This window comes from Anopheles moucheti, chromosome X, assembly GCF_943734755.1.
Source record: "Anopheles moucheti chromosome X, idAnoMoucSN_F20_07, whole genome shotgun sequence".
NCBI lineage: Eukaryota > Metazoa > Arthropoda > Insecta > Diptera > Culicidae > Anopheles > Anopheles moucheti.
Genome location: NC_069142.1, coordinates 348,228 through 375,459, shown reverse-complemented (window position 1 = coordinate 375,459; position 27,232 = coordinate 348,228). Strand labels below are relative to the sequence as shown.

Here is a 27,232-nt window from a genome sequence, read left to right as displayed (position 1 = left end):
TAGAAGTTGACTCTGTTCCCGCAAAGCTAACTTATATGTTTGCTACGCTTCATTGCAAGCGTTTCAACAGCGGAAAAAACCATCTTGAAACTCGACCGGACCGAACCACGCCGGTATATCACCTATTTCATGTGTCTAAAACCTCATATGGAGTGTTATGCCCGCAGCCTCAAAATTGTTTCTTCTATTTGGCGCAATTCGTGAAAGGTGTGCCGATCGCTGGTGTACACTGGAATTTTGAGGGTAATTTTTCACTTTGAAGAAAGCTTCAATTGGAGTTGATTACAATTATGATGCCGAAAAACTAGAAATTAGCTCACTCATTCTAGGCATCGGACTAAAGCCTGATTTTCTGACACATGCGTGCAGAGATCATTGAGTGATCAATTAATTTTAGGTAGCCTAATTTAATAGAAAATCTTTCTACTGCTATTGCCGATATTGTTGTGTACATGAAAAAGGCGAAAAAATCTACAACGTTAAAACGCGATATCGTCGTATTCCTGAATGCTGAGAATATATTGAACGGGATGGACTGGAAAAATTGATATGCCCAATGACTTCATCGCCTATACAGCTAATTCAAATGAATGGCACCTTCAAATGAATAGTCTCTAAGGCATATTTAGTAATAACGAAATGTGAATTACTTTTTGAAACACTTTAATAAAAAATGTCTTAATAATATTAAGCGGTGTTGCACGGTTTTTTCATCTAAACTGTAACTTAATAACGCTAAAATAAATTAAAAAACGTAGGGAGCTAAACTGTTGTGAAACAGATAATAATATTATTTTAAAATATGAATAGTTCAATCGGTATGGAGATTTTGAAAATATTGTGAAAAAAATTGGTTGTGTTTTTCTTTTTTGGCACAGTGTACTTATTTCTCGGATTTGTATGTTGAAAAAATTCCTGTACATAAGAGCTTTCTTTAGCGTATAATTTCTTTAAACTGTATTTCGTCAGGAAGCTATATTACTAAATTTTTGACCACCCAGGATTACAACGATTGGGAAAATATGGAACAAAAGCTTGTGCTATATAAGGTGCGTAGATAAAATACACATCACGAGTTCTAGAGATTTTTTGAGGATGTTCAATTTTTTTTACTTCCCAGATAAAATCTACTAACATAACAGAACTGAACCCGTGGTATAAGTCATTCTCCTCAATACTTTCAGACTTCCTATGCGTAAGAACAAGAATTAAAATTTATTTTCGACTGATAAAAGAAAAATGATGAATGGTAACGAACTGATTGGTCCTTTTGCTAGCCCTTTGGTAGTCCTTTTGCTTGCAGTTGTGTGGCATCAAATCGGTATCAAACCGCATACCGAAAATAAAAATTTTGTAAAGTAGTCTTTATTATTTCCTAAGTTTTCCCGGATAAATTTTAAATGTATCCAACAGAAAAATGTACATTTTCAACTGATGAAAAAAATGACGTATGTCCGTATCTATTTAACCTTTAGTCATCAGTATATTAACATGTGGTTGTATTAAACAATTCAACATGTTCCTTACATGCGTCACGTTCAACTTTGCCGAGCCGGCGCAGAAAGAATATGTTCCTGATTTCCCATTCACGCGTTTTTCGATTCAGTGTCGTTCTTGTCGTTAGACGGAACAGTCCAAAGGATCCTCCTTTGGCTTTCCACAGAATAATCAATTAAAGAGTCAGTGCTCGTTGTATAAAAATGTTTAAATAGTGGTAAAAGTGATCCAAAGGCATTGACATAGTGACAATTGCGTTCAACACAAACGAAAATTATAACATTCAACCGCGATGGAAATGGATTCGTGTAATGCTAGATGCTGTGTGTTTGCATTATTATTAACCACCGTTGTATGTTACAGTAGGTTTCTAAAACAGTTTAAGTGCAATACATATTTTTCAATACATGCAATACATATATTACAATCAAATAAAAACATTATTTCCCAATACTTCAAGCAGTATACATACAATAAAGTTTACCGCCATCAACACGTAAACTGCGCCATCAAATAGCTGTAGGCAAATCTAACAAGCTTACTTTCTCTATCGGAAAGTAACTTCTCTTCAATCAGCTATTAAATTGAATAATTCACTAATTAATTTCATCTCCCTAGCAGAACGGTTATCACTGAGTCATAATCACCATCCCTGAATTGAAAATTAATTGCAATGAGCAAATTTGTAACAAAATACAATATTTAATGATTTACAACGAAGTGCAGCAATGCTGATAAAGCCTTTTGGGCATCATCAAACGGTTAAAAATGTGATGCTGAATCAAAGAAAGATTACAGAAAAAATTGTATTGAAAACAGAATACTTTATTTAATCTTATATTTTGCAAGAATACTTTTGCTGTGTTTATCGGTCCTTTTTTATTATAATTTTACCACAAATATTTTTCCCGCTTAGTACCAGTTATTGTGTCTCCGAAAGAACAGTTTGTGGTTCTTTGCGAACTTACGAATGGTCTATTTGACGCTAAGCCTGCATGGAACGGTAGACTGTTGTATCCTTTAAAACTTTGTTCCGTACACATATTTGTTTTGCGGTGAACAATATGATACATAGTATTCATTACAATCTTAAACAATCAGTTTCGTAACAACACTTTAAATGTACAATCATTACTTACAAACATCTCAAGGTTTTTAACATTAAAGTGCGTTCTTTCGTATGACGTTATCTTTTCTGGTTAGATTATACGTAAATGTGTAATTTACATTTACTTTACATTTGATCTTAGGTACAATTTCTTTATATTGGTTTAAATGACATCCACAAACATCTCAAGACACATCCAACACATGTTACGAGGAATAAGTTTAGTGAAAAATCAATAGTGATTAAACAATTTATAAAATGCTTCACATACAATTCAGGGAATATTACCATGAATTTCATATCCATTCCAAGTATTGAATAGATAGGATTCGTAAAAGAAAAGGTAAAAACGATTAAAAACGCTTGAGCTAGTCGGGTAGCCGGTAGCCAGGAATATGGTTGTTGCGACAGAATTATCAAGTGCGGGCGGCATAAGCTAGCGTATTAAAAAAGTAAAAAAAAAGAAACCCAAAGATAAGATTCGGTAGGAACATTGCGAGAAAAGGAAAAGGAGAGATGAAGCTCGTGTGTAAATGAGTAGTAGAATGAGCGCACTAGGACGAGCACAATGCCACCGCCCCTCTATTTTTAAAATTAGAAACTGAGAAAATATCATTCATTTATAACTTAGTGCTCTGGTACGATTTTCCTTTAATTTATCGTTTAACTTACCAGTTAATTAAATTAAAGGTTATGTAGGTGAAAATTTCAATCTCATAAATTACTCAAGGCAACATGTGAAACAAGAGGCGAATGTAGCTGCCCAGCTCAAAGTCTCTATAAAAACAACAAACAACAACAACATGTGAAACTGCCCGAATGGAAAATTTAACGACTGTTAATTTACCTCAATATACGGTTCAATTTGGGTAAAACCAGCTAAAACAGTGCTATATTTGTCGTATAGCTGATCAAAAGTTTTTACCAAAAGTACGAAAAGTACGAAATAATGTCGATTGCAATATTGATAATGTGCTTATGAAGGTGTGGATGAGCTGAAACAATAAAATGAATTGTATTGTAAATTTTAAATTGTAATAACAAAATTTATTACGTTGGTTAAAATATTTTTTTTTGATCAGGAGTTATTACATTATTACATTATACATTATTACATTACATTATACATTATTACATTTGATCAGGAGTTATACACGTTAACAATAATTGATTCACTAACAAAGGCTAACTAGGCATACCATTTTAAATAGAATGTTAGCACCCAATAGAACTTCAAGCAAAAACTAGTGTTAGGAATCACAGGTCAGGAAAATTAGTCTGTTTGTCAAGATTAGCCTCATCTGGCCAGTAGGCAATAGCCCAGAAAGAGGGACTTGTAGAAAATACTTCGAAAATGGTTAATTATAATGTTTTAATGAAGACCACCAATTCCCATAATGGCACTAAGAAAAGATTGGCTAAATGATTTTTGCGTGAAGATTAATTAGAATCCAGTAAAGTTGAGTCCAACACGGAGTCACATTTGATAGTTAATTCTTTCAATAATTTGATAATATTTGTGTTTTGGGTGGCTTTAGCTCAGGTACTGGCCATCAGACCTATGGTCACCCGAAAAGACTTTACAGCATTTTTTGCAGAATGCTTATTAAACATAGAATTAAGTGTACTTTATTCCATTCAATTGTCTTTAATCATTTTCATATGTTTCTCTTCTTTATCAATATATCGTATATTCATAAAACAAGAAGGAGAAGCAAAAGAATTTATTTTTCTACGTCGTTATTCGACGATGTTGGAATAATGAATGAATGGTGCTTAATTATGAATGATGGAAGAAAAAGTATTGCATATTATGAATGGCTAATACGTGACGTTATGTGATCAGTTTCATTGCTTTTATTCCTTTGTTTTCATTAACACCCGCCTGCATGCGATGTTAATAGTTTTCCTTGTCCTAATGCTGAAGTACTTTTGCCAACGTTCAATCGTCCAGATGAAGTCACCGTTGAAATTTTTTTTCTTTTCGAGAAAAACGGACAGGAAGTCTTCTTACTGAACCACAGATGATATGTAGGAGGAGAAATGCGCATAGAATTCTGTAGAATGAAATTAAATTCTTGGTTACCTCTTTCCAACGCATACCATGCGGCATTCTTTTCGCAGTTTGTGTGGAATTTCGTTCTTATTGAAGGACGTAACAATGGTTGGAAGGTATGACTGCGAACTTTGGTGAGAGAACTTTTCTTAGGTAGCCTTTGCTTAAATTTTCTGAAACGTTTTTTTTATTATGATCTTCTTAATGTCGTTCTTCATGAATAAAAAAGTATTTTCTACTTTCAAAAATACTTCTTTTGAATCTCTTTATCGTTTATTGGAAATTAACTCCATTACGCCTATAAACTATATTTGTTCCTATGACAAGTACTCAACTTTTCAATAGTTATTTCAGCAATAGCAAATTCTAGCATTCAATTATTAGAACTGTCGTATGACTAACGTACACTATTCTTTATGTTTTAGATTTTCCAGCACATTAGAATACAATAACGTTCATTTAGGTTTTCCTACTTTTTCAGTTTGTTCTATTTTTATTTGGGTTTGTATGTTTTCAGTAGGCAAAGTCGTGCGGATTTGAAAGCATCCTATGTGAGATATTTACGTAACCCAGAAGCATAATATTAAAAACATAAATGCAAAATTGCTTGTCGATTATCCGAAGGCTTTGCTAGGATGAATGAGGTACGAATGTGTGACATCTCTATATTTCAACATTTTTCAAATTACATGTTGACGAAGTTCTAATGCAACGTTCTCCTTGCAGTGAAAACGCGACATTTTCTATATTGTCATAACGATTCGGTACTTTCTTGTTTCAGATAGTTCAATCGATTTTATAATCATTTTAACATATTATTCTTCCCTAACCTCCTTTCGTGAGCGTATTCGTTCCACCCTTTATTGTCATCTTTTGTTGTCCCCCAGTTGTTTTTCCCCCCAGTGTCATCTTTTGTTGTCTGTTTTAATGTCTATCCACTACTACTTTGAACTTTCGCCAGTTTTTTTCTCAATTCATTTTTTGTTGTAATAATTAAATTTTTTTCATACAGTTGAAAAATCAGAATCTCGACAGCTAAAACAGGGTCATACGATGAGAAATCTCTTTGATTCTTAACGAAGCACTGAATGGGCAGAAACCACAACGTTTTGTCAATGGGGTCATTGTATTTATGAAAAATAGGAGAGCTGTAAATAGGATCGGGCGGCCCGTTGGCATTCGGATTTCGGATTCGGTCCGGTCACCGGACCACAATCCATTCCGGACCAATCCCCCGTACGCAGGACTGACTATCCAGCTACGGGCAAATAAAAGTCACAGAAAGCCAGAAATGATAGGCCAGGCTATTGAGGATTCTTCATGTTTTCAACTAAGTATTTTCCGTATGTCAGTACGATACTGTGGGAATTTTTCAGATACAATCAACTGGTCTTTTGAAAACCACAGAAAAGTTAAATGAAAGGAGATGGATCAAAATGATGTTTTGTAAAGTTGTACAGGAAAAAAATCCTCTCAGGGCTTATTTTTATGCACAATTCATTGTTTTTGGTACATATTCTCATTTAAAAAATATTAAAAATATGTATTAGTTTAAAGGAGTTAAAAATTGTATAGAATCATTTTTTCCTCTATTTTCATAAAAGTTCATATATCTTGTCATGTAATTCTAAGGGTTCTGAAGCAAAATTTCGTTTAGTTTGGTTTTTAGTATTCTGGTATTGGTATTGTATAGTATTGGCTCCATATGTTTGCCAGGTTATTGGTAACTATTCGTGTACGTTTTCGTACGAAGGGGGGATTTCGTACGAAGAAATTGAATCCGTTTTATGATCGCAACAAATTTAACTCGACTTAGATTTCTTTTTGTGACTTTCTCGCCCTTGAGATTTATTACTACTGATTTTAGTTTTCTATTTCCCTACACTTTCACCTTTCTAGGACCCGCGCTCATCAATACTTGTGTCGTACCGGGTCCTTCGATACTGTAGCACGGGTTGCCTATAAGCAACAATTCGGCTACGAGTAAATAAATTTAAAGAAAGCCAATTTCTGAGGTTGTTATGACGATGAAGAAGGAGAGGTATTTGCAACAAATATTATAGATTAATTATTATAGATTAATTATCATAATTAATTACGATCTTGATATATCCCACCACGTACCCAACATGATTGACGTAACCAATTTATTTTAAGCCATGATCTTCCAGCTACAAGAAGTTTGATGGCTCCCTATTTCAATTATTAATCATTTCTCAAGTTATATCGCTGTAGTCATGTGTTCTGGCTCCTAATTAATTTTTTTTATTAAAAGATGGAATATTTAGTTGCACGGTAAAACAATATTTAAAATTATGACTTGTTCAAAAAATTGGCAGATTGAGAAAAAATATAATATATTATGTTTATGTCTATAACGGGGATAAGGCAAATTGCAAGGAGAAAATGCCTTGTAAAATTGTACACCACTCGACACTACGATGTCCATAATACGGCGAAAGCCGTCATCATGGATACATAAATAAATAAATGTTTATGCTTATGCTGTTATAGAAAATAACGTTCAGAAAAATGAAAAACTGACACATGTATGTAATGTATCATTGTGATATTTTTATTCTCATATTTACAGATATATCTTCGGAGCGGCTACACAATCTTAATTTAAACTATCAACTAACCAAACTCCTTTGGATGGTAGACTGGCATGAAAAAGAAGTATTTTTCCATATAAACAATTCTTTCGAACATGGAAAGTTCCGGACATTTGGTATAGGGTTTTCACAACGTGGAGAACTATCCCGTACAGATTTTTGTGTGTTCTCCTCTGTTCATAATCTTTATCATCAAGTCTATGATACATATACTTCTCGTGACAATAAACATCTCTTAATTGATACTCTGCAGAATTGTGACGTTATTCACATGGACGATAATTCTATTACATTTCGCCGTAAGTTCGACACTTGCGATCCACAAGATATTGTTTTTCATTCCGGCACTATGTATCTTGTGTGGTGGCGTATGGATACATTGCTGGATTGGAAAAACGATTTCACTACGGTGCCGAATGCAAGCTTGCAAAATCATGGTACTCTACCAGTACAGCTGCTAAGAGCTGATAAGATACGTATTGAAGAAAAATCCCAAGTTTTAAAAAAGGTCGAAGTACATCTGGACGCTGTCGTTGTACCAGCGGTGGAAACAACTTACTGGTGTAAAATACAGCGACTTGATCCGTGGTTGACAGACGTCAAGCATCATATCGTTCAGTTTGAGCCATTAATAGACAACGAAGATTTAGTACACCATATGGAAGTTTTCCAATGTGTCACTAACAACATGGAGATTCATACATACAACGGCCCTTGCAATGATATGCCTGCATCAGGACGCTTGTGTTCGAAAGTTATGGCGCTGTGGGCTATGGGGGCTGGTTCATTTACTTACCCGAAAGAAGCAGGACTACCTATAGGCGGTAAAGAGTTTAATCCGCATATCCGTCTGGAAGTACATTTTAACAATCCGGAGCTAAAGTCCGGGTTCATCGATAGCTCCGGAATGCGAATCAACGTAGTCTCGAAGTTACGTCGCTATGATGCTGCCATAATGGAATTGGGATTGGAATATACGGACAAAATGGCTATACCACCAGGGCAGATAGCATTTCCGCTTTATGGTTATTGTATAGCCGAATGCACTCAGCTAGCTTTACCAAAGAAAGGTATAGTGATATTCGGTTCACAGTTGCACACACATTTACGCGGTGTGCGCGTTCTTACACGTCATTTCCGGGGAAAAGAAGAGCTCCCATTAGTAAATCGAGATGACTTCTTCTCACACCACTATCAAGAGATACGACAGCTGCGTTATAAACCTCATGTTTTGCCGGTTAGTATTCTCTCAACCTTATTTTATTGCTCTTTAATTGAAAGGTAGTTAACTATTAGTTTCAGTTATAAAACATTTTCAAATTTAAAAAAAAATTTTGCCTCACAGTTTGTAAAAATCGTTTCTAATTTTATGAAAATGAATTCCATATTTCATTAGGGTGATGCCCTAGTAACAACCTGTTACTATGATACACGTGGTTACAAAACGTTAACTCTTGGAGGGTTTTCAATCAGCGATGAAATGTGTGTAAATTATATTCATTACTACCCAGCAACAGCGCTAGAAGTCTGCAAAAGTTCCATTTCCGATAAGTCACTGCATGATTACTTTGACTACATGAAACAGTATGTATTAAAAAAAATATGTAATTGATATAAAACGCATTGAATAGTTTGAACCTCATTACCATTCATGTAAATATATTTTCAGAGTTGAAAAGCAAAATATATCCTCAGCAAGTGGCCCTCGTTCGGAAAATTATTTATCAATTCAATGGGATGAATCAAGGGTAAACGAACTGGCTGATACGTATCTTTCGAGCCCTCTGAGTATGCAATGCAATCGATCAGATGGAATGCGTTTCGACGGTTTTGCATGGGAAAATGCACCTATAACAACTTTCAAGCTTCCAGTTCCTGTTTCTGAGCCCAGAACCTGTGCCTCTATTCCATCTCATCTGCGTTGGTTCAAATCGCTGAATGAAGGGCTTTGTGATAATCTTGGTGACTGCATCTATTCCGAGTCGAAATTGAAGGAATGAAATTGCAATGAAATATGTAACTGTAAGTAAGGCATTATTGTGTTCCAAAATGAAAATCCAATTTGTTGAAAACGTATGCAAGAAGTAGTCTTCGTTCTATATGTAAGAAAACAAAAACAAAAACATAATAAACAATAAAAAAGTAAATTATACTGCCCGTATTTTCCCAACTATTTATTATTTTAAGTGATTATTAAAGTCATTCTATTTTTCCCATAGATACAGATGTCCCCGCAGGCTGTTTTGAAATCAATAAATAAGTTTTTCATTTGTCGTAGCGCATAGTTTTGATTAGTGGTGCGTTTTCCTTCAACAAATCCTGTTTAATAACTTCTGATCCAACAGTAGTTATAGACGTAACTCTGTGGATACTTCCAGACAGGGTCTAGTAAGCATTATTTAGAACTGTATTTATCCGACTGCTGCACTGCCCACTGGACTCCGACGCTCTCCTTCGTTGCCAGATGTTTTGTTCACAAGATTGTAAATCACATCAATTACTTTCTTTCTCATACCATTCCTTTCGCCCTTGTATGGATTACGAATTTCAATCCAGCAGTCTCACTTGTTCGTTCATCACCAAGCACCTTCCGTTCCAATATAAAAAAACTAAATGAAACAGTGTTACCAAAAGCAAACAAATTTGTATTCGAACTGTTAAAGACCTGATTTATATTCAAATATGTATAGCCTTCCTGGTTTTAAGCAAATTAAGTTAAGTTATTGATTGATGTAGAGCTGTAAAAAATGTATTTCAATCATATAACGACAGGTTTTGTTCCATGTACAATATCTTTGCAAAAAAAAATCTTTTAAATTGTTGCTATTGTAAACTGTTCCATAAAAAGGGAAGTTTTGCAAAACTATTTTCAATAAATACAGTTTCACCTGTTACTGCCAAAAATAAAACAAAAATATATTTCTATGACATTCGCCCAGATGAGAAGTATCAACAATAGCTACTATTTGCCATTCAAGCATTCAGATTTTAGAATTACATAATCATCTATGCTCGTTCATAAAATAAAACATACGCATTCGAAGTTACTAAATTTCGTTCAGATGTTTCGCTGACGCTGAAATAAAAAAAGAATATTTAATTAACAGTCAGTTTCTAGCACTAGAAGATGCTGTCAAAATAAGTATTCTATGCAGTGAGGCGCTTGAGTAAGCTTCTCATCTTGATTAGTTTTGGTGCTTCGAATGTGTTATTTTGGTCGTTGATTGCGTGGAATTGGTAAAATATGTTTTTATGTCATACTTAACAACAATTTAAATTTAATACATGTATCTGTAAAACAGTGCGTTAATTGATTAAAACAGCTATGACGTGCTATGTTAATATGTTGACATATTTATGAACCGAAATGAAAAACCAACAATACGTACTAGTTATCATTAAACTCATTCCATTCTTGAATTGTTGGATGCTTGCATACCGCTACATAATGACCACCAGCAGTAGACCCTGAAAGTATAAGGTATGTAATTAATTTAGTGTGATAATTAATATATTATGTAGGTTACCTATGTGATTCGAAATTCCATACAGGGAATAGTATACGGGTCCAGAAATATCTTCAGATGCATACGGTTGAAGATTAAGTTCCCGTTTCTTTGTTGGAAATTCTACTGTATTTGTTAGTTTGCTGAAACGAGTTTCTGAGAATCGTTTAAGATCTACGTGGTTTTACAATTGAGTAGCATATTCAAAATAACACATGTGATAGCTACAAAAAAATAATAAAATAAATTTAAAAAACTTTCAAAAAGGATACGAATCACGAGATACCGCGGGAACCGCTCGATTGTCAAGCTTTTAGTGCATTTTCGTCGAGTTTCACAATGAGAACAAGTGGGCTGATCGATACCGTCGAGGATCTCTTCTTTTATAAACATTTCGAGACAATTTTCAAGTTTACATCGCGAATTCGATGTGGGCAGTGGAAGACTGTAAAGAAAAATATAATGATTCAATGTTTACTTTAAGATTTAAACCATGACTATGTTTCCAGAGCAACTTACCTTAAATCCCAGAAGGGATCAAACATCGTACTTTCGGTATCGCAATGTGTGCACTTAAGAGTACTTCTTAATTGTCCAACAAATAAATCTTTTATGACCGAATTTTCAGCTTTTGAATACCATTCCCAAAGCATGTCTGCTTTAACCCGGCTGCTGTAATATCAAAACAAACATCTTGTTAAATAGCATACAAATGCCTGTGTACCAATTCAATAACAGAGCATTGAAAATTGTGCGTTGTGTTATTTTATGTCGGGAAAACAATAAATTAAATTGAAATTAAATATTCTAAGCAAATCCATTGTAAACACCATTGCGAATTTCAAGGAACCAGTGATGTGTTATTCATAAAGATTTTTATCATGGAACCATTCTTTCAAAAAGTTTACATTATAATAGAAACTAAGAATGGACAATTATTATAACTACAGCACAGAAGCACAGAACTACTATCAAATTCCATCGTGATATGGAGTAGCACATAGTTCTGGCAAGTCAGTTAAGGCAGGCATGATATAGTAACACGTAACTTCAAAACGAAGAAACAGAAAGAAATTGTTAGTTTTCAAAATGCGTTAGCAAGAAATTAAGTCAACATAGAGTTATGGTTTCACGTTAACACATTATAATAATGTTAAACTAAACTTGATCCGTACTTCATTGCATCATCGATTTCACCTAAAGGATCTCGCTTGACAGCCACGTTCAATGCTCCGTGTAATGAATCAAGGAAAAATCTTAGAAATTCCTGAGCATCTTGTTGCGCTGACCCGGAATACATTCGGTGTTTGCTAGAGAAAGTGTGTTTTAAATCTGACGGGTTAATGCTTCGTTGTGATCCGCTCCACATATTTTTAATTAATTTGGTATATTCTGTAAGCAGAAGACAACAACATTGAATTGCTTAATAGTATTGGTTTAATAATACTGTATTGGTTTAAAAAAAAATAAAATTAACGGTCTGACTTTCATTTTCAATTCAATTTTGATGTAATTAATCCTTTAATCTTTAATGTTGTAGAATTAAATCACGTAATGGAATATTTGACAGTAACTATTTTCTTATAATCTACAATTTCATCAGCCTCTAACCCATTCATTTTGTATATTTTATGCTTAATCAATATAAAAAAAAAATATGTCCAAAACAAGCAATCGTATCGGCTGGGACGATTGAATATTTACTACATCCTTACATTGTTCCAATGTTTAATTATTCTACAGTGAATGTGCTGTTGCGTTTTTGTTCTTAATAAGCTAGCAACATAAACTTTTTAAAAAATTAACACAGAAAAAATGTATGCTAAATAAGAACATCCCCATCACGCCACGTCGCCATCATGAGAGCACGATCGTTTTAATAAAAAATTAAGTTTTTTTTTCATTAGACTTATCAGACCGTATCAACAGAAAAACCAATAGTGTAATTGAAAATAAATCTATTTAAACTTACCTGCCAATATGCGGTGATCCTTGTTTGTACCTAATTCGGTTGATGGTTGACTTCGAAGAAATGATGTAAGTTCGCGAGTATTACTGAGACATTGAATCATAGAATTCATGAAGCATGTATTCCCGATATTCCATAAACCACAGAGTCCTAGAGATAAACCAAAAGTAGTTTGGTAAAATTAGTAGTTATTATTAGTTAACTATAATTAAATATTAGTGTACGTTCAACATGTTAGTCATAGTCGCTGCCTACATTTTTAGTTCATAAAGTACTTCTTTTTTATAGGCACAACTAACTCAAGATGTTTAGGTCTGCCATTTCTCACTTTCTTTGACCTTTGTTATCCGTAGCTAGATTGTCAATCCTGCGTACGGGGGAACTTTCTGGAAGGAATTTTCCCAAATTCCAATCCAATTTTTCCAAATTCACCACCGGCTCGGCCCGCGCAGTAAAGTTCACTTAATTCAAAAACTTAATATTGAAATACAATAGAGACTTCATTATTTTATGTGTAGTTATACGAGCCGTATGTAAATGAATAAAAAGGAGTAGATGTTTATTGCTCTTTATTATACCTTTTTTGTAAAGATAAACTATGTCGGCAGGGTCAAGTTCCTTTAAATAGGCAAAATCTTTTTTTGACTCGGATAGTACGGTGAAGCGACGAATTTACATGATAATAGTTAAATAATTTTATTTTAAATCACTACGCATTAAACGCTCAGCGAAGCCGAATTTGGATTGGTAAGTTGGAAAGGTTTAAACGGGGGTTTGTTTTAATGTCACCCATTGATCACTGTTAAATCTGTATTCTCAATATTACAATTAATCAAATCTGCAAACTATACGTTCTATTAGCATATACAGTTGGAAATTTATTGAGTGTTATGATCTTTAGTTTTAGGAAATGTCTTGAAAACATTGAACTCCTCAACACAAATGCTGCCGGTTGATGTCGTAATAACTAATTACCAATAACATTGAATTCATATTGCTAATTACCTTCATTAACTACATTATGAAAATTAATTTTGAGTTTCATATAGATACTGTAGATTTTAAAGATGCTCAATGCAACAAAATGACATGTGTTATGGATACGTCATGTTTAACTTTACATACTTTACCTGCTTTAGAGCTCCGTGAGGAATCAGTAGTGTCCGACAATTGCTCATAACTGGACTTGAGTGACGTGGACAATCTAGATGACGATGTTGTTGCATCATTTTCCGTAGTAGATTGATCATGGTAGTTTCGTGACGGTTTGACAGTGTTGTGCAAGTCCACACTGTGCCGAAGCTATGTTATGGATAAGAGAACAACAGAAAAGGTTTCAAAAAGTAAAAACAACTAAAATAAATATTTTATAACGCAGCATTAAGTAATAAATAATTGTATACAATGTATCACAATGTATCACTTTGTAATGAAATGCATACATATATATTGATATAATTTTAACCAAAAATATAACGAAGACATGATTTTTTTAATAACAGTTAAATATTCATTATTGCATTTGCAAAGTCTAAGTTGAAATTTTAGGTTTTACACACATTGTCTAAGTAGTCGAAAAGTAGGAAAACGCTAGTCGTTTGAAAACTATATTTTTTATTTTGATGCGATTTTGTGATACGCGTCAATTTCATTTTAATGTAGTTATGAGGTGAATGTCAACCAATAGGTCCAAATCCTCCATAGAATGTATCCATGATATGTACAAACTGGTGAGTACACTGAAGCTATATAAATTTTTATCAACGATTCATGGTATTGTTACCAGACAGCTTGATTCTTTTTCAAACGATTACAAATTGATGTTTTTACAATTATTTTAGGCACAACTTACTGAATTTACCAAAATTGTTATGTACATGTAAATGCATTTTAAACTTCTCCTATTCGAACATTCTCTTTCTCTCGCAATGTTTTTTGCCTGCATAAAGTTTGCCGAGTTCGCTGTGTATGTTCAGTCCATAGTTTATGAAATTTTTGTTTGGTGTTGCATGTAAGATATGAGACAGAATTCAATTTATTTTCTTACATTCTAACTTTTTCAAGTTTTTAGGTTTTTCTCACTCTTCTCAATTTACGTATGAAATTACGTTGAATTTAATGAAAGTGAACATATTCAGGTACCTGAACAGAACCTGGATAAGTAATAAAAAAGATAACACCTAACGTTTCGAAAAAAAAAACATTTTGTTTGTGATTTTATTTTATTTTCACCAACAAGTATTACCTGTACCAACGATTAAATCTACCTTAAAAAGCGATTATTTCAGCAGGTTCAGGTTCTTTTTCATGGCTTGGGAAAATACGAACACAGAATAGGAAAGGAGGGTGGACCAGATGGGCCACAGATGTCAGTCATTAAATGTGATGGACCACAGTTCAAAACATTGAATGTGTTTGAAATGAAAGGTTTGTGTATTTATGATAGTAAAAGAAAGAAAAATTAATAAAATAAAAGTAGAAGAGTACGAAAAAACCTACGCCGCGATACATTTTCATTCTTCCAGCTTGCTATGAAGAACGCGATGTTGCGCGTGAAACGAATGTTTATGAAAAAGTTTTAATAAGAATACAAGGTTGTACATTTTGTTGAAGAAACTAATGTTCTATTAATATCAATTCTGCGAAGTATATACGGCTTCATTTTTCACATGTGGACAACACATGAACATGTACAAAATGTTTCCACATTTTTTCCACGCATTTGAAGCATGTTGGCAAGATGCAAGTATTCTTCGATCAATCATTGATCTCTTTTCAATTTTTGATGTTTTTGTGTATTTATGAATGAACCAATTTTCCATCATTTCTATCCAGCGGATGTTTAGTAAAATACCATGTTATGATGATTTTATTTAAAAAAACATTGTTACTACAGGTTTCAAGGTTTTCAATAGTTTTATGGTATGGTCTGGTGGTGTATCGTCGCCGGTCCCACACGACAAATCCGAAAGAAAATCCCATCCGGACTGTTCCCCCGTAGCAAAGACTGGCTATTCGGCTACGTGGTAAAATTAGTCTATATGGCCTGGCCGTTTTAACGAAAAAAAGATTTTGCATCGTTCTAGATTCATACGATTTTTCCATCGTGAAACATCGTGTAATCATCATGGTGGAACCGCAGCTACGGTAAAAATAGACAAGCATTGTAGGCGTAGTTCATTTGGACTTTCGAGATTCCTTGCCATCCACGAATGTGGTGAAGTAATATAGAACATGTGGGATATATAGAACAGGTTTTACAAACTCCGGGTGGGCATTCATTCGTAGGTCGCGTGATATTTATATCGTACCATTGAGCGTTCTATAAACATGTGCAATTTCAAAAATCCCAGGTATGCTAATGCACATCATTCGATTATGAAAATATTACGAGTTCGCGTATTGCTTGAATCAAACCAATTTGCTCGAGGTAGAAACTTCTATGTTCATTTAGAATTGTTGAGATAAAACTTTGAAGGTATTTTATGATTGGGATCGTAATATTTTTTTTTATTCCTTTCTAAATGGATATTTGTATTTTTTTAATTTAAGCTTTATAACTGATATTGATATATAGCAAAGAGGGAAATATAGCAGAAAAATTTCAGTGAAGTGCTTAAGAAAAATAAAGAGAGAACAATAAATTTAATTAAACAGGACAAAAAATCATAAACACGACGATGATAACGGGAAACAAAAACAGATGAACAATAATCAAACAATAATCAAACAATAATAATAATAATAATAATAATAATAATAATAATAATAATAATAATAATAATAATAATAATAATAATAATAATAATAATAATAATAATAATAATAATAATAATAATAATAATAATAATAATAATAATAATAATAATAATAATAATAATATCAGTTCAAAACATGTACACACTTACGTAACAGGTCACAACTTTCAAATTGCGAACAATGTTGCCTAATGCCTGATAAGTATTGTGTGATTTCGTTTACTAGATCTGTTTTAATCCCGTTGAGGTACTCTCTTTGTGACTCTGTTATACGTCGTGTATCGTCGGTAAATAATCTTGGTGTTTGGCTTGACGAGACCCTCACATCCTTAGATTCCTTAGATACCATCTTGATCCCCTCCCTATCTTGTCCGTTGTCACCTTCTTGGGCTTGGGTTCGTTGAAGACAGACAAATGTCTGTCCATATCCGAGCAAGTTTCATTGCAGACCTTCTGTTAAATGAACTTGATGTCCCTTCTCTCCAATCTGCAGTCCCACTTTATGCCCTTCTCGTCTCCTTCGCGATAGATCTCCCTTGCATATCCCATCTTGTCACACTAACTACGGCATGAACAATCCTCTTTTCAGAGCTCTGTCGGCTTTCAATAATCCCTATAATCTATTTGACTACAATGTTCCTCTGTCCCGCTTTTGTGTTCGTCTCCGTGAATCGTCATCCGTTTCCTAATATGTATATTTTCATGACCCTGTACCTTCCCTTCCCTTTAGTTATTTAAGATAACTATTTGTTTTTGTTGTTTTCTTAATTATTTTTTTGTTAAAACACTTTTGGCAGATAATTTTGTTTATAAATAATAATAATAACGCTTGGGTCAAGTTAAGGAAGAATGGGATCGGATCATACGGGATGGAACGGAAGCGTTTCGAGATTTTCAAGCCCCTATACTTGACAACGGAATAGATAGGGAGGGAGTTGGTGACTTGGACTTAAGATCTTAGGATCGAGTTGGGAGAGGAAGACAATCACACTACACTAGAAAATTCTAATATTGGTCTTACAAATATGCAATATAAAGTTCTCAAACATCAGTGGTCTGGGAAGTCAGAGTCTATGAGGTGTAGCAGATAGAGACTACTATAGGGGTTTCTAAAATATTTTTTTCGTGTTGTACCGAACAACTCTGTCTGTGGTCTAAATCCTTCGCAGTCACCACCTGGTCAAGACGAACACCATGTATACGATAAACAGAAACGACAAGGTTTCGGGGAGCGACGGAATGATATTAAAATACATTTCGGGAAGCATAAGGTAAGGCCGTTATCACGGCACATTGTAACACAAAGGAATCTTGGAGTAACAAATAGTACTTAAAATCTATCCATAAATACTTAAAATACATATCTTGCAGTAATAGATAATTAGGAGGTAAAGAAACATAGGGAATAGTTTAATACTATCTCAAATCATCATTAGGTAACAATCATGAGATAATACTGCATAAATATCGTTGACAAACAAGACGTACTGGTAAAATAAGACGTTAGAGAGCACCAAATATTGGAGAGGGATACTTCGCGCATCAAGTGGGTAGAACGATCACACTCATAGGGTTTTAGCCAGGATATAAAAGTATTGCAGAATTTTAACTTCTCAAGCATGGCGAAGATAGTATAATCGGGAACACGATCAAATGCGTCTTTAAAATCGACATCGACTTGACGGCAACTTGATGCAAATACAACATTGAAACAAAGCGTATCAGGTTGGACACAACAGATTGTTTCGGGGGAACGTTTCGCACACAGGGAAGGAGTTGGTAATGGACAATATAGGCAAGGACTTTGGACAACTTTCCACAACACATAACGTTTTTGTTGTACCTTATATCTGCTTTGTTCTATTGTGCACAAATGCTGCCATTATTCAGTTGCATCTAGACGAGAATCGCATTTTACATAATGAAAAAACGCTGATCATGATTTCCGGAAAAGGTGTCAATTGGCTTCAAAATGTCGTTAGTATTTTATGAGAACCTTTTTTTAGTTAAGATCAAATCTATTAATCTCCTTCATTCATAATTTTATTTTTATTTTGAGTCTGTGATGATTTTTTGAAGAATTATTAATTTTTTCAATTAATTTATTAAATTTCTCTACGATTATTTGTCGTTTTACTCTATATGCATCGGTCTATACCTTACACATTTGTATTATCAGTATGTAAATACTTGAGCTAGGATTGACTATCCGGCCATATGCTAGCATAAGTTGACACAGCCTTAGCCGTTCCAACGAAAAACTGCTGTTGACGAGATGACGAGATGACGAGTTGCCAACCTCAGGGGTTTTTTTAAAATAGTTTAGAAAATTTTTAATTGCTTCAGATGTAATAAACCTTAATTTTAAACAATTATACAATACATAGTTGTCATAATATGCAACAAATGAATAGTTTTAAGGCCAACAATATGAACTCTAAGTAATGTAATGGACAATATTCCTGGAACAATATATATTTTTTTATAAACTACAATGGAAATTACAACTTTCCAAACTTGCTTGTGGATTTCCGTCTCCCTTTGATTTACGAACGGGTATCTGTGACTTGAATTATCAATGGCTGAATAGTCAGTGCTACGTATGGGCGACAATTATCTATTGTATCATGTATCAAAATATTTCATTTCGTAGTCAAACAGTCAAAATTATAATATCACACATATACTTTATGTACATTGGAATAACAAATTGTGTATGTAGATACCAGATACCACTGCTTGCCAGTGAATGGAAATGTTTGATCGAATTCGTGCAATCATGCTACGACCTATTGATATAAAAGTGTAAAAATAACCAAACTGAATGAGTCCTGTAATGTACACTTTACACTCTTTGATGATTAATGTGAAAACTTTGGCGAATTTATCAATAGTTGTATGGTATACTGTGTAATATGAATAGTCATTATTTATGAAATGGAATATGAATTAAGGAAAACACTTTCCCCTTGATGTGATGTAAGGCTTCGCATGTCCATCGGAATAAATATGAGATGCGATTGCAAATTGTTTCAGCGAATTTATCTATATAAAGGAGCATACGTGTTCTGAATACCTTATGGTAAATATTAGTGTTAAGTAAATTATTAAGCGCTGTTCTACTTACATTTATGGCCTGATCAACATTGCATTCTTTTTCTGATTCATTGTATTCATTTTGCGCGGTGCTAAGGACAGAGGTGTTTGATGCGTGACTAACGTCATTAACCGCCAAAGTCTTCTTTTCCTCTCCATGGTCATTGCCGTTGTTCACGATTTTATCACTGTTTTTGTCAACCGTTTGATAATAATGAAAACTTTTCGTTTTACTTCGGTTTTCATCTTCAAACTCGTCATCATTGATTCCCTTTATGTTTCTGATGCTGCTTCTGTTGTTTGTTTTACTAGTAGCGATTACATTGCTATCGTTCATTACACTTCTGCTCTCAGGGATGTTATTTCCACTTTCTCTTCTTTTTTCTTTATCCGGAATTTTACTTGTACTGCCTTTTGGCTTTATACGTATTGTGGCTGTGACCTGAAGGTCTTTCCCATCGTTTGCTGTAACTTTTGTTTCTCCGACATCTTCGTCACCCAAATCGTCGGTTGTTACAATTGCAGTCACTAACGCTGAAGCCGATGGTATCGACGTCACAACTGAATCTTCTAGTTTAAAACTCTCATTGGTTGATTTGTTTTTGCTGTTTGCATTTGTCAAGTTCTGCGATGAAGTTGGGGGGCGTAGCCTGATCGTAGCCTGCGTGAATGATTCCTCCACGTTTACAGTAATGTTTAAGGATTTCATGACATATGACGAATGATAATGTTTGCGGTAATATTTCAAGAATTGGTTTTGCAAAATGTGTTCAATTTGTTGTTTTAATTTTGATGTTTGGTGTTAAACATTGGGAGTATTCTTTCTCCGAATCAGTATTGCGTAGTGATTCGGTGAGATTGTATTATGGCGCAAATGGGGTTGTAATCCATTTCCAACGAAACGGATAAAACGGGACGAGAGTTAATATGAATTGGGAAAGGGTACGAAATAATGAATATGTGTAACAAAAAATAAAAGAACAATAAGAATTAATAGCGTTCCTAGACAGTTAAGTTGCTATAACAATAGGTTTATATTATATGAAGGTTTAAATGTGTAAGCAACAAAAAAAAAACAATTTATCAATCGTATTTCATGTATTTGCTGCTAACTGAAATATGTACCATGAATGCTTTGATGTTGTGTAGAAGACACAACTACAATTCAGAAGAAGTTATTAGTTAATAATTTACAGATTTATACTACCGACAAGAAATGTCAAATAGATAATGACTATTTTACTTCTATTCCTTGGTGGTGTTGCTCAGTTTCGTGATCATGGATACGATTTTATTTCCAATTTCTACCTTTGCTGGCACTTTTACTACCATACAATCTACTTCAACGACATTTACTTCAAAAGCCCTTTTATTGACACACTGTGGGAAAGTCAGTTTTGCATATCAAAATAGTATCTGGATGGGATTTAGTACCGGTACTGGCGTGTGAGAACCTGGTGCCGCTACCGTTACGCAATCGAACCAACAGAGTAGTAGATTTTTGTAGAAATTACCGTTAAGCAAATGGAACGATTGATAGTTATGTAAAATAACTGAATATGATTTTGAATCCATTTGTTTACTAGAAACAAACGAAGAAATTCATCGTTTTTCTGTGCAACGGGTTAAATCGTAAAAAAACATTCTTTACGTAAAAGGCTAAACGTTGGATTCATTCAAGTCTGCATTTACTCTTCGAACAACCGCAATGAATTGGATGATCGCATGTGGGTGATACAGATCTTCTTCTTCTTCTTCTAAATGAATGAATGAATTAATGAATGAATGAGGAATAAATGTTTGCAGCAATCTATCTTTCCGAGACAATAGAAGATCACATAAAATAGATAAGATCGGCTTATCAGAAACTGCACCTAAGCCTTTATAAACAAATAGGCATGTCAAACTATTTATTTTACCATCCATATTTGAAAGATTGATTCACTCAAATTTTTTATAGTTGAACCAGGTAGTCGAAGCCCACAGTTGGTAGTGGTTGAAGGCACCTGGTTCTAATGCTGCCACTACTGATTGGAAACAACATAGAGTAACATAACCAACCCTATAAATTTTGAATCCCATTTTTATCAATTTCCTATTAGAAATCCTTAAATTGAGGAAATGTGTATGCAAATAAAACTTTAAATATTTTGAATGAATTTGAAAATTGATTACAAACAATAAAGGGTGTATGACGAATATGACTTATAGTTTACGTTAACGATCTATTTTACATATTGTGTAACTAGTAAACATGTTTACCTTGCTATTGTTGTTATAATGATGTCTATCCTCGGGAGAAACAACTAGCGATGAGTCTTTGTTCAAATTTGAATTGTCTTGTAAACTTCCGGTGTAAGCTAAACTCGATTGCGTTATACGAGTCGCAACGCTAGATGAAGGTTTATAGTTCGAGATACTATAGCGTTGATAAATTTCCGCTCCACTTAACGCTGTGTTACGTAGATTCGAAACGTAGTTACCACTGCTTCGTAGACTTGTCGGTGCAGCTGTTTTAATTAGAAAAATAATCGAATTGGATGTTTAATATTCATCATAATGTAAGATGGTGTAAATCTCACAGGAAGGAAAGTAAAATGAAGATTGAATGGTTTTAAGATCAATACTTGACATGAGATTTAGCGATGATCAAAATGTTCGTATATAACAATTGTGAAATCTGATAAAATAGTAGAACAGAACAGGGTTATATGCATAATTGAATAATAAGGAATAATGGGGAATGATGGGAATAATGTAGTTTGAACAATTCTTAATAAGGGATAATACCGTAATTGCTGACCGTCGATGAATATCTACTGGATCTGTTGCTGTTAGTGGTTCTGCGTTCGCTGTTTTTGATACTATCGATACCACCGTTTGTGTTGGCTTCGTTGGTATCAACAGTGGCTTTAAGACTGTCAGATGTGACTTCTGAATTTTTGCAGAGAGTACGATTTTTGCTGCTATAGTCGCGTTCTTCACGTCGATGATAAAGCGAAGATGAGGTAGTTGACGAAAATGGTGTATCAAAACGATATGAACTTTTGCGATAAAGACCACTGTTGCTAATACTGTATGTCTTATTGTTGCTCAGTAATGGTGAATAATATATGCGATCGGAGTAGTTGGATCTTGTTAATGTACTGGAAGGCGGTTGAATATATCTACTGCCACTAGATGAATACGCTGATATGACTGGCATATTCCACCTTCTTGTGTATTGAAATAATTTTCACTGAAATGTAGAAACCTGTGTAATGAAAAAGCCAAAAGGGAAACCAATAAATTAAAAAAACACGTACAAAACATCTTCAACGTAATGTATGAAATATATGTTCAACGCGTGTGATTATTGAAACACCAAACAAAACGTATTAAAATAGAATAAATGATGAACAGATAAACCATAGTAGTAGTAGTGGTTGAGTGGAAAACAGAAAGAGAGAGAGCGAAAGAGAGAGAGAGAGAGAGAGAGAGAGAGAGAGAGAGAGAGAGAGAGAGAGAGAGAGAAAAAGAGTTGATGTAGGTAAGTAAACCTGCAGACATACAGCCTACACATACAGACATACACTTCTTTCCTCATTTGTATCTGATTGCACTGTTTCGCTACTACAAGAAAAAAACCATCACGGAGAAGATAATATGGTAAATGCGGGTTCGAAATGTCAATAGCGTCACAGACATACAGACTAACAAAACATAGATTTCGTAAAGGATAATAGTTTGTATTTTGTATTTTGGATTTCAACGCGACAATTTTTTGTACACTCTTTCTAATCTAAAGTTATCTCTAGATGATGCGCATTATTGAAATTTAACGTAAATAAGAAATAATGCGCATCACTCTTTAAGTCAACAGTTCGATTTGATATGTCTAGAAAGGTTATACGAATCTCACTTTATGGTAGACATATTAAACATGCATTGTTTTGACAATTGAAGAACATATCTCTCTACTTGACATAACAACCCAATAGGTCATGATTGCCATTTTTGGCTTACTAGACATTTTTTACCACGTAGCCGGATAGTCAGTCCTTGCTACGGGGGATTGGCCCGGATGGAATTTTGGTCCGGTTCGTTCGTGCGAAGATCTGCGCTGCTACCACCATGCCACCGGGCCGTCCTATTTACCGAAACAGTATGCAACACAAAAACAAATCTGGTTGAAGGTATCATAGACCAGTCATAGAAGAAGTAGCAATGGGTGTAGTAAGAATTAACGCAGTTTTGACTCATTGAGCCGGACCAACTCTGACAATTTAATATAAGAAGCAGGTATTACTGATTCCTATAATTAAGAACATTAAGGTTACATTTGTTGACTAGAATACTTACAAGTGTATGAAAGCAATCTATGGCGACGCCTGGTATTTGACTAAACTCGTCGCAAGTATATGTAAGCAGTATGGAGACGCCAGGTATTTCACTAAACTGGTTACAAATATACTATAGTACTATGAAGATTTCTTCAGGATTTATGTTATTTATTTCACTAGGAAGCAGTCCAAGAACAAGCGATCGCTTCGAACTAAGGTCCCATTGGATAACTTTTCCCACAAAAGCACAGAAGAAGAAGCACGGAGAGAAGAAGATCCCACAAGAGCTTTTTCTAAGGAGCCTAAAAACTTCTCGAGGATACCTACCCCATCCTTAACCGAGATCCTCCAGTCTCTCCAAAAAAAGACCAGACCCAAAATCTCTCGCAACCATTTCAACTGATCGCTACTTGGGCCCTTCCTTACCTGTGTGGGATTGATTGATCTCCGGTGGAGGGTGTGGCAGGGGTTGTCTAGAGGGCGGCCCAGTGGCATGAAGGTAACGGCACCGGTCTTCACACGAACGGACCGGACCAAAATCCCACCCAGACGAGGTAAAGTCTAATAAGCCAGGTCTAATAACATGGTAGACAAGATTTGATTGAAGAACCGAAGATTGAAGAATGAAGATGATTTAGGAACCTAATAGTTAGATCGAAAAGATCGGTCAAATGGAGTTTAAGATTGTTTTGTTGACACACTGTTCAACAAGATGTACGGACTTGGTATAAATGTAGGAGAGCATTTTCGCAAAACTGGTACCTTAGCTATGAGTACAACAAAGTCAAAATAGTCAAATATCAAGAAAGACTATGCTCAGCTAAGAATTGTGATCCAATTAAAAGTGAGAGCTAGGGCTCTATGTCTTACCAATACAACCTTAGTATGCAAATTAATTTCTGCGGTCTGGACGCAATTTTTGTTATTCATTTTACATACATTAATATACTGTTACAACTCGTCATAAGAAAACGACTTTATAATAGTGTTGAAATATAGCATAGTAATAATTTATGTGAGGATGGCTACGTGGTTGAATGATGTGAATAGGTTTCTAAAACTGTCAATGAATAAAAAACTGTAGTCAACAATCTTTCATGGGGAAATTTAATGATGTTTAATAACAATCATATTTTAGAATACTCCTAACGATTTTTTAAAATTTCATAATGTGTAAGATTTTTTAATATTCAACTAATCATTTATCGCCTTTGTATTGCCACCCCGTGTTACCTTGTCTATAATTAGCATTGTATGGTTTTCATTTTTTAGTTTGATATTCATTCTTGCGTACGCACCAAAATAACCGTTTGGCCTTAAAATACGACTTCCAAAACACACGCAGTTTTTCTCACACGATCATTTTGACATGGCGTGCGCATGCTCAAACATCTTTAACTTTGTGTTGCACGTTAATAATGGTGCGCAATCATTTACCTAGTTTCAAGTAAAACTTTAAGGTGAATTAGCTACTAACTAAACTTTTTCATTATTTGTTGTTTGATGATTACACCAATCTAAGCATTTCGTAATTGAGATAAAATATTAAGTTAAACCATTTCTCCAAATAACCCAAAATCAACGGTTTAATTTTAGCGAATAAGACACCGTGTAAGTTTTCTGAGAGAAAAAATGAAGCATGCGCACATTCCATCTAGCTACATGTATTTCAATAAACTAAAAGAATGGGTTACCCTATGTGAAAGAGTTAGTCCGAAACGATGTTTCATGGTCTTATAACTCTAACGATTAATAACTAGCGATTCATTTGTGACGGTGTATGTAAGGGAGGTATACTCTAACATATCTTTGGGAAATGCACAAGTCATTATTAAGACGAAACTAACTTTAGACAAACCATTACGCTAAAACAAAGAAAATATCAGATACATCACAGTGTCCCTTCGCCCTTGAAAGCTCGTACCATATGCGGCCCCGTTTAGCACACTAATAATCGTTCTTTTTTGTAACACTCGAATTTCTGTAACACTTGGTCCATTTCGGGTAGTCATTACGCTTCTTCAAATTGCACATTCCACCACACAACAAACATTGCAATACGATAGAAATATAAGTAACGTTTTTCGTTTTGTGCACGTAAAAGGTTAGAAAAAGGGTGTTAAGGTAGGTCCCAACGAATATTGTAGAGGAACAATTCGTTGAAATCAAGTGCAACGTAATCGTTTTCTTTCTTCTCACTCACAAAGGAAAGTAATTACTATTGTAAAACGACATGGTTACATGTGTCATAGTACATTTATGAAATATCTTCCATCGTTCAACGAGTTGAACGACATTCAACACTCAACACTCAGCACAAACGATATGTGTGTCATTTATCGTTTCGAGGAACATACATCACATGTTTTATTTTATTGAGACGAGCACTAAACTTAACAAAAATGTTGATCGTGTTGTAGTATTCCTCTCAGCATTTTATAACACTAATTGATTGTGGTTTGATTGATGAAATTAATTGCTTTTGAAAACTGTAGCATACAAATCATTGTTTACCCCATTCAATTTATTAAACTAGTATTGTTAAAAAACGTGGAGTGTATCGATAAAAAAAATATTATGGAGATTAAAGTAGAAAAATGCCTTACAGTCTCACAGCTAAAGTATTTGAACTGCAGTTCGACGCTCGCCAACATGTGTCAAATGATTTTCTATTAAAAGCGGTATCATAGGATCACATAACCTAAAATGGCTACGGCACAAGATCAGAATTCCGTTTGTACCCCGACATACATACGAAACCACTTACGTTTTTTCTACACACACTACGTAATCACGATCACCATCGAACAGTTTAAAAAGTTAATCGCATTATTATACTTTAACGCCCACACCGGATCGAACAGTCATTGAACAAATAGTTCACAAGTATGATGAGTAGCACAATTAATGACGATAAAAAAGATCAATTTATTTGCGACTAGGCCATGAGTTTACCACTTTACTACTTTTATTCTTCCGCGAAAACTCACGTGCAATTGTGTTACTCTCTCGCAAGACTGAATTAAATTCGTAGTGGGATCACACTCTCAAGGTAGCCCGACATCAGCGGTTCATGTCATCGCCGACTAAAAAACTGTGACTGAAATCAAGCCACAAATAGATTATTCTACGCTACCCACTGAGATTACGAATGCAGAGCGAAGTTTTCCTCTCACTAACTTTGAACTATATTTACAATAAGATACGAGGCGAAGAAACCTGCCTGCAAATTCTCTCATTAACCTCGATTTTCTACTACGTTTCATTGTCTAGCGGCTCTCTAAAAAGTAGGTTATAGTAAAGAT

The 27,232-nt window shown here is 34.4% G+C and overlaps 2 protein-coding genes across 4 annotated transcripts; one reads left to right on the top strand and one right to left on the bottom strand.

The window, feature by feature from the left end:
- Window positions 1–1,789: 1,789 nt before the first annotated feature.
- LOC128307018 (tyramine beta-hydroxylase) lies at window positions 1,790–9,429 on the top strand. Its single transcript, XM_053044724.1, has 4 exons — window positions 1,790–1,859; window positions 7,255–8,513; window positions 8,673–8,860; window positions 8,946–9,429. Exons 1-4 carry the CDS (start codon window positions 1,790–1,792, stop codon window positions 9,274–9,276), a joined length of 1,848 nt encoding a protein of 615 aa, XP_052900684.1. The 3' UTR covers window positions 9,277–9,429.
- A 65-nt stretch (window positions 9,430–9,494) lies between these two features.
- On the bottom strand, window positions 9,495–26,871 carry LOC128306843 (ubiquitin carboxyl-terminal hydrolase Usp2). Of its 3 annotated transcripts, XM_053044464.1 has the most exons (12): window positions 26,695–26,871; window positions 22,396–22,858; window positions 21,868–22,115; window positions 19,637–20,266; window positions 13,882–14,053; window positions 12,755–12,901; window positions 11,958–12,174; window positions 11,302–11,454; window positions 11,055–11,227; window positions 10,804–10,956; window positions 10,666–10,744; window positions 9,495–10,352 (listed from the first exon to the last, which is right to left on the bottom strand). In XM_053044464.1, exons 2-12 carry the CDS (start codon window positions 22,808–22,810, stop codon window positions 10,283–10,285), a joined length of 2,457 nt encoding a protein of 818 aa, XP_052900424.1. In that variant the 5' UTR covers window positions 22,811–22,858; window positions 26,695–26,871; the 3' UTR covers window positions 9,495–10,282. The 3 variants fall into 3 exon arrangements, with proteins under 3 accessions (XP_052900424.1, XP_052900426.1, XP_052900425.1); XM_053044466.1 differs by lacking the exon at window positions 19,637–20,266; XM_053044465.1 differs by lacking the exons at window positions 22,396–22,858; window positions 26,695–26,871 and having other exon boundaries at window positions 19,637–20,425; window positions 21,868–21,976.
- Window positions 26,872–27,232: the final 361 nt, after the last annotated feature.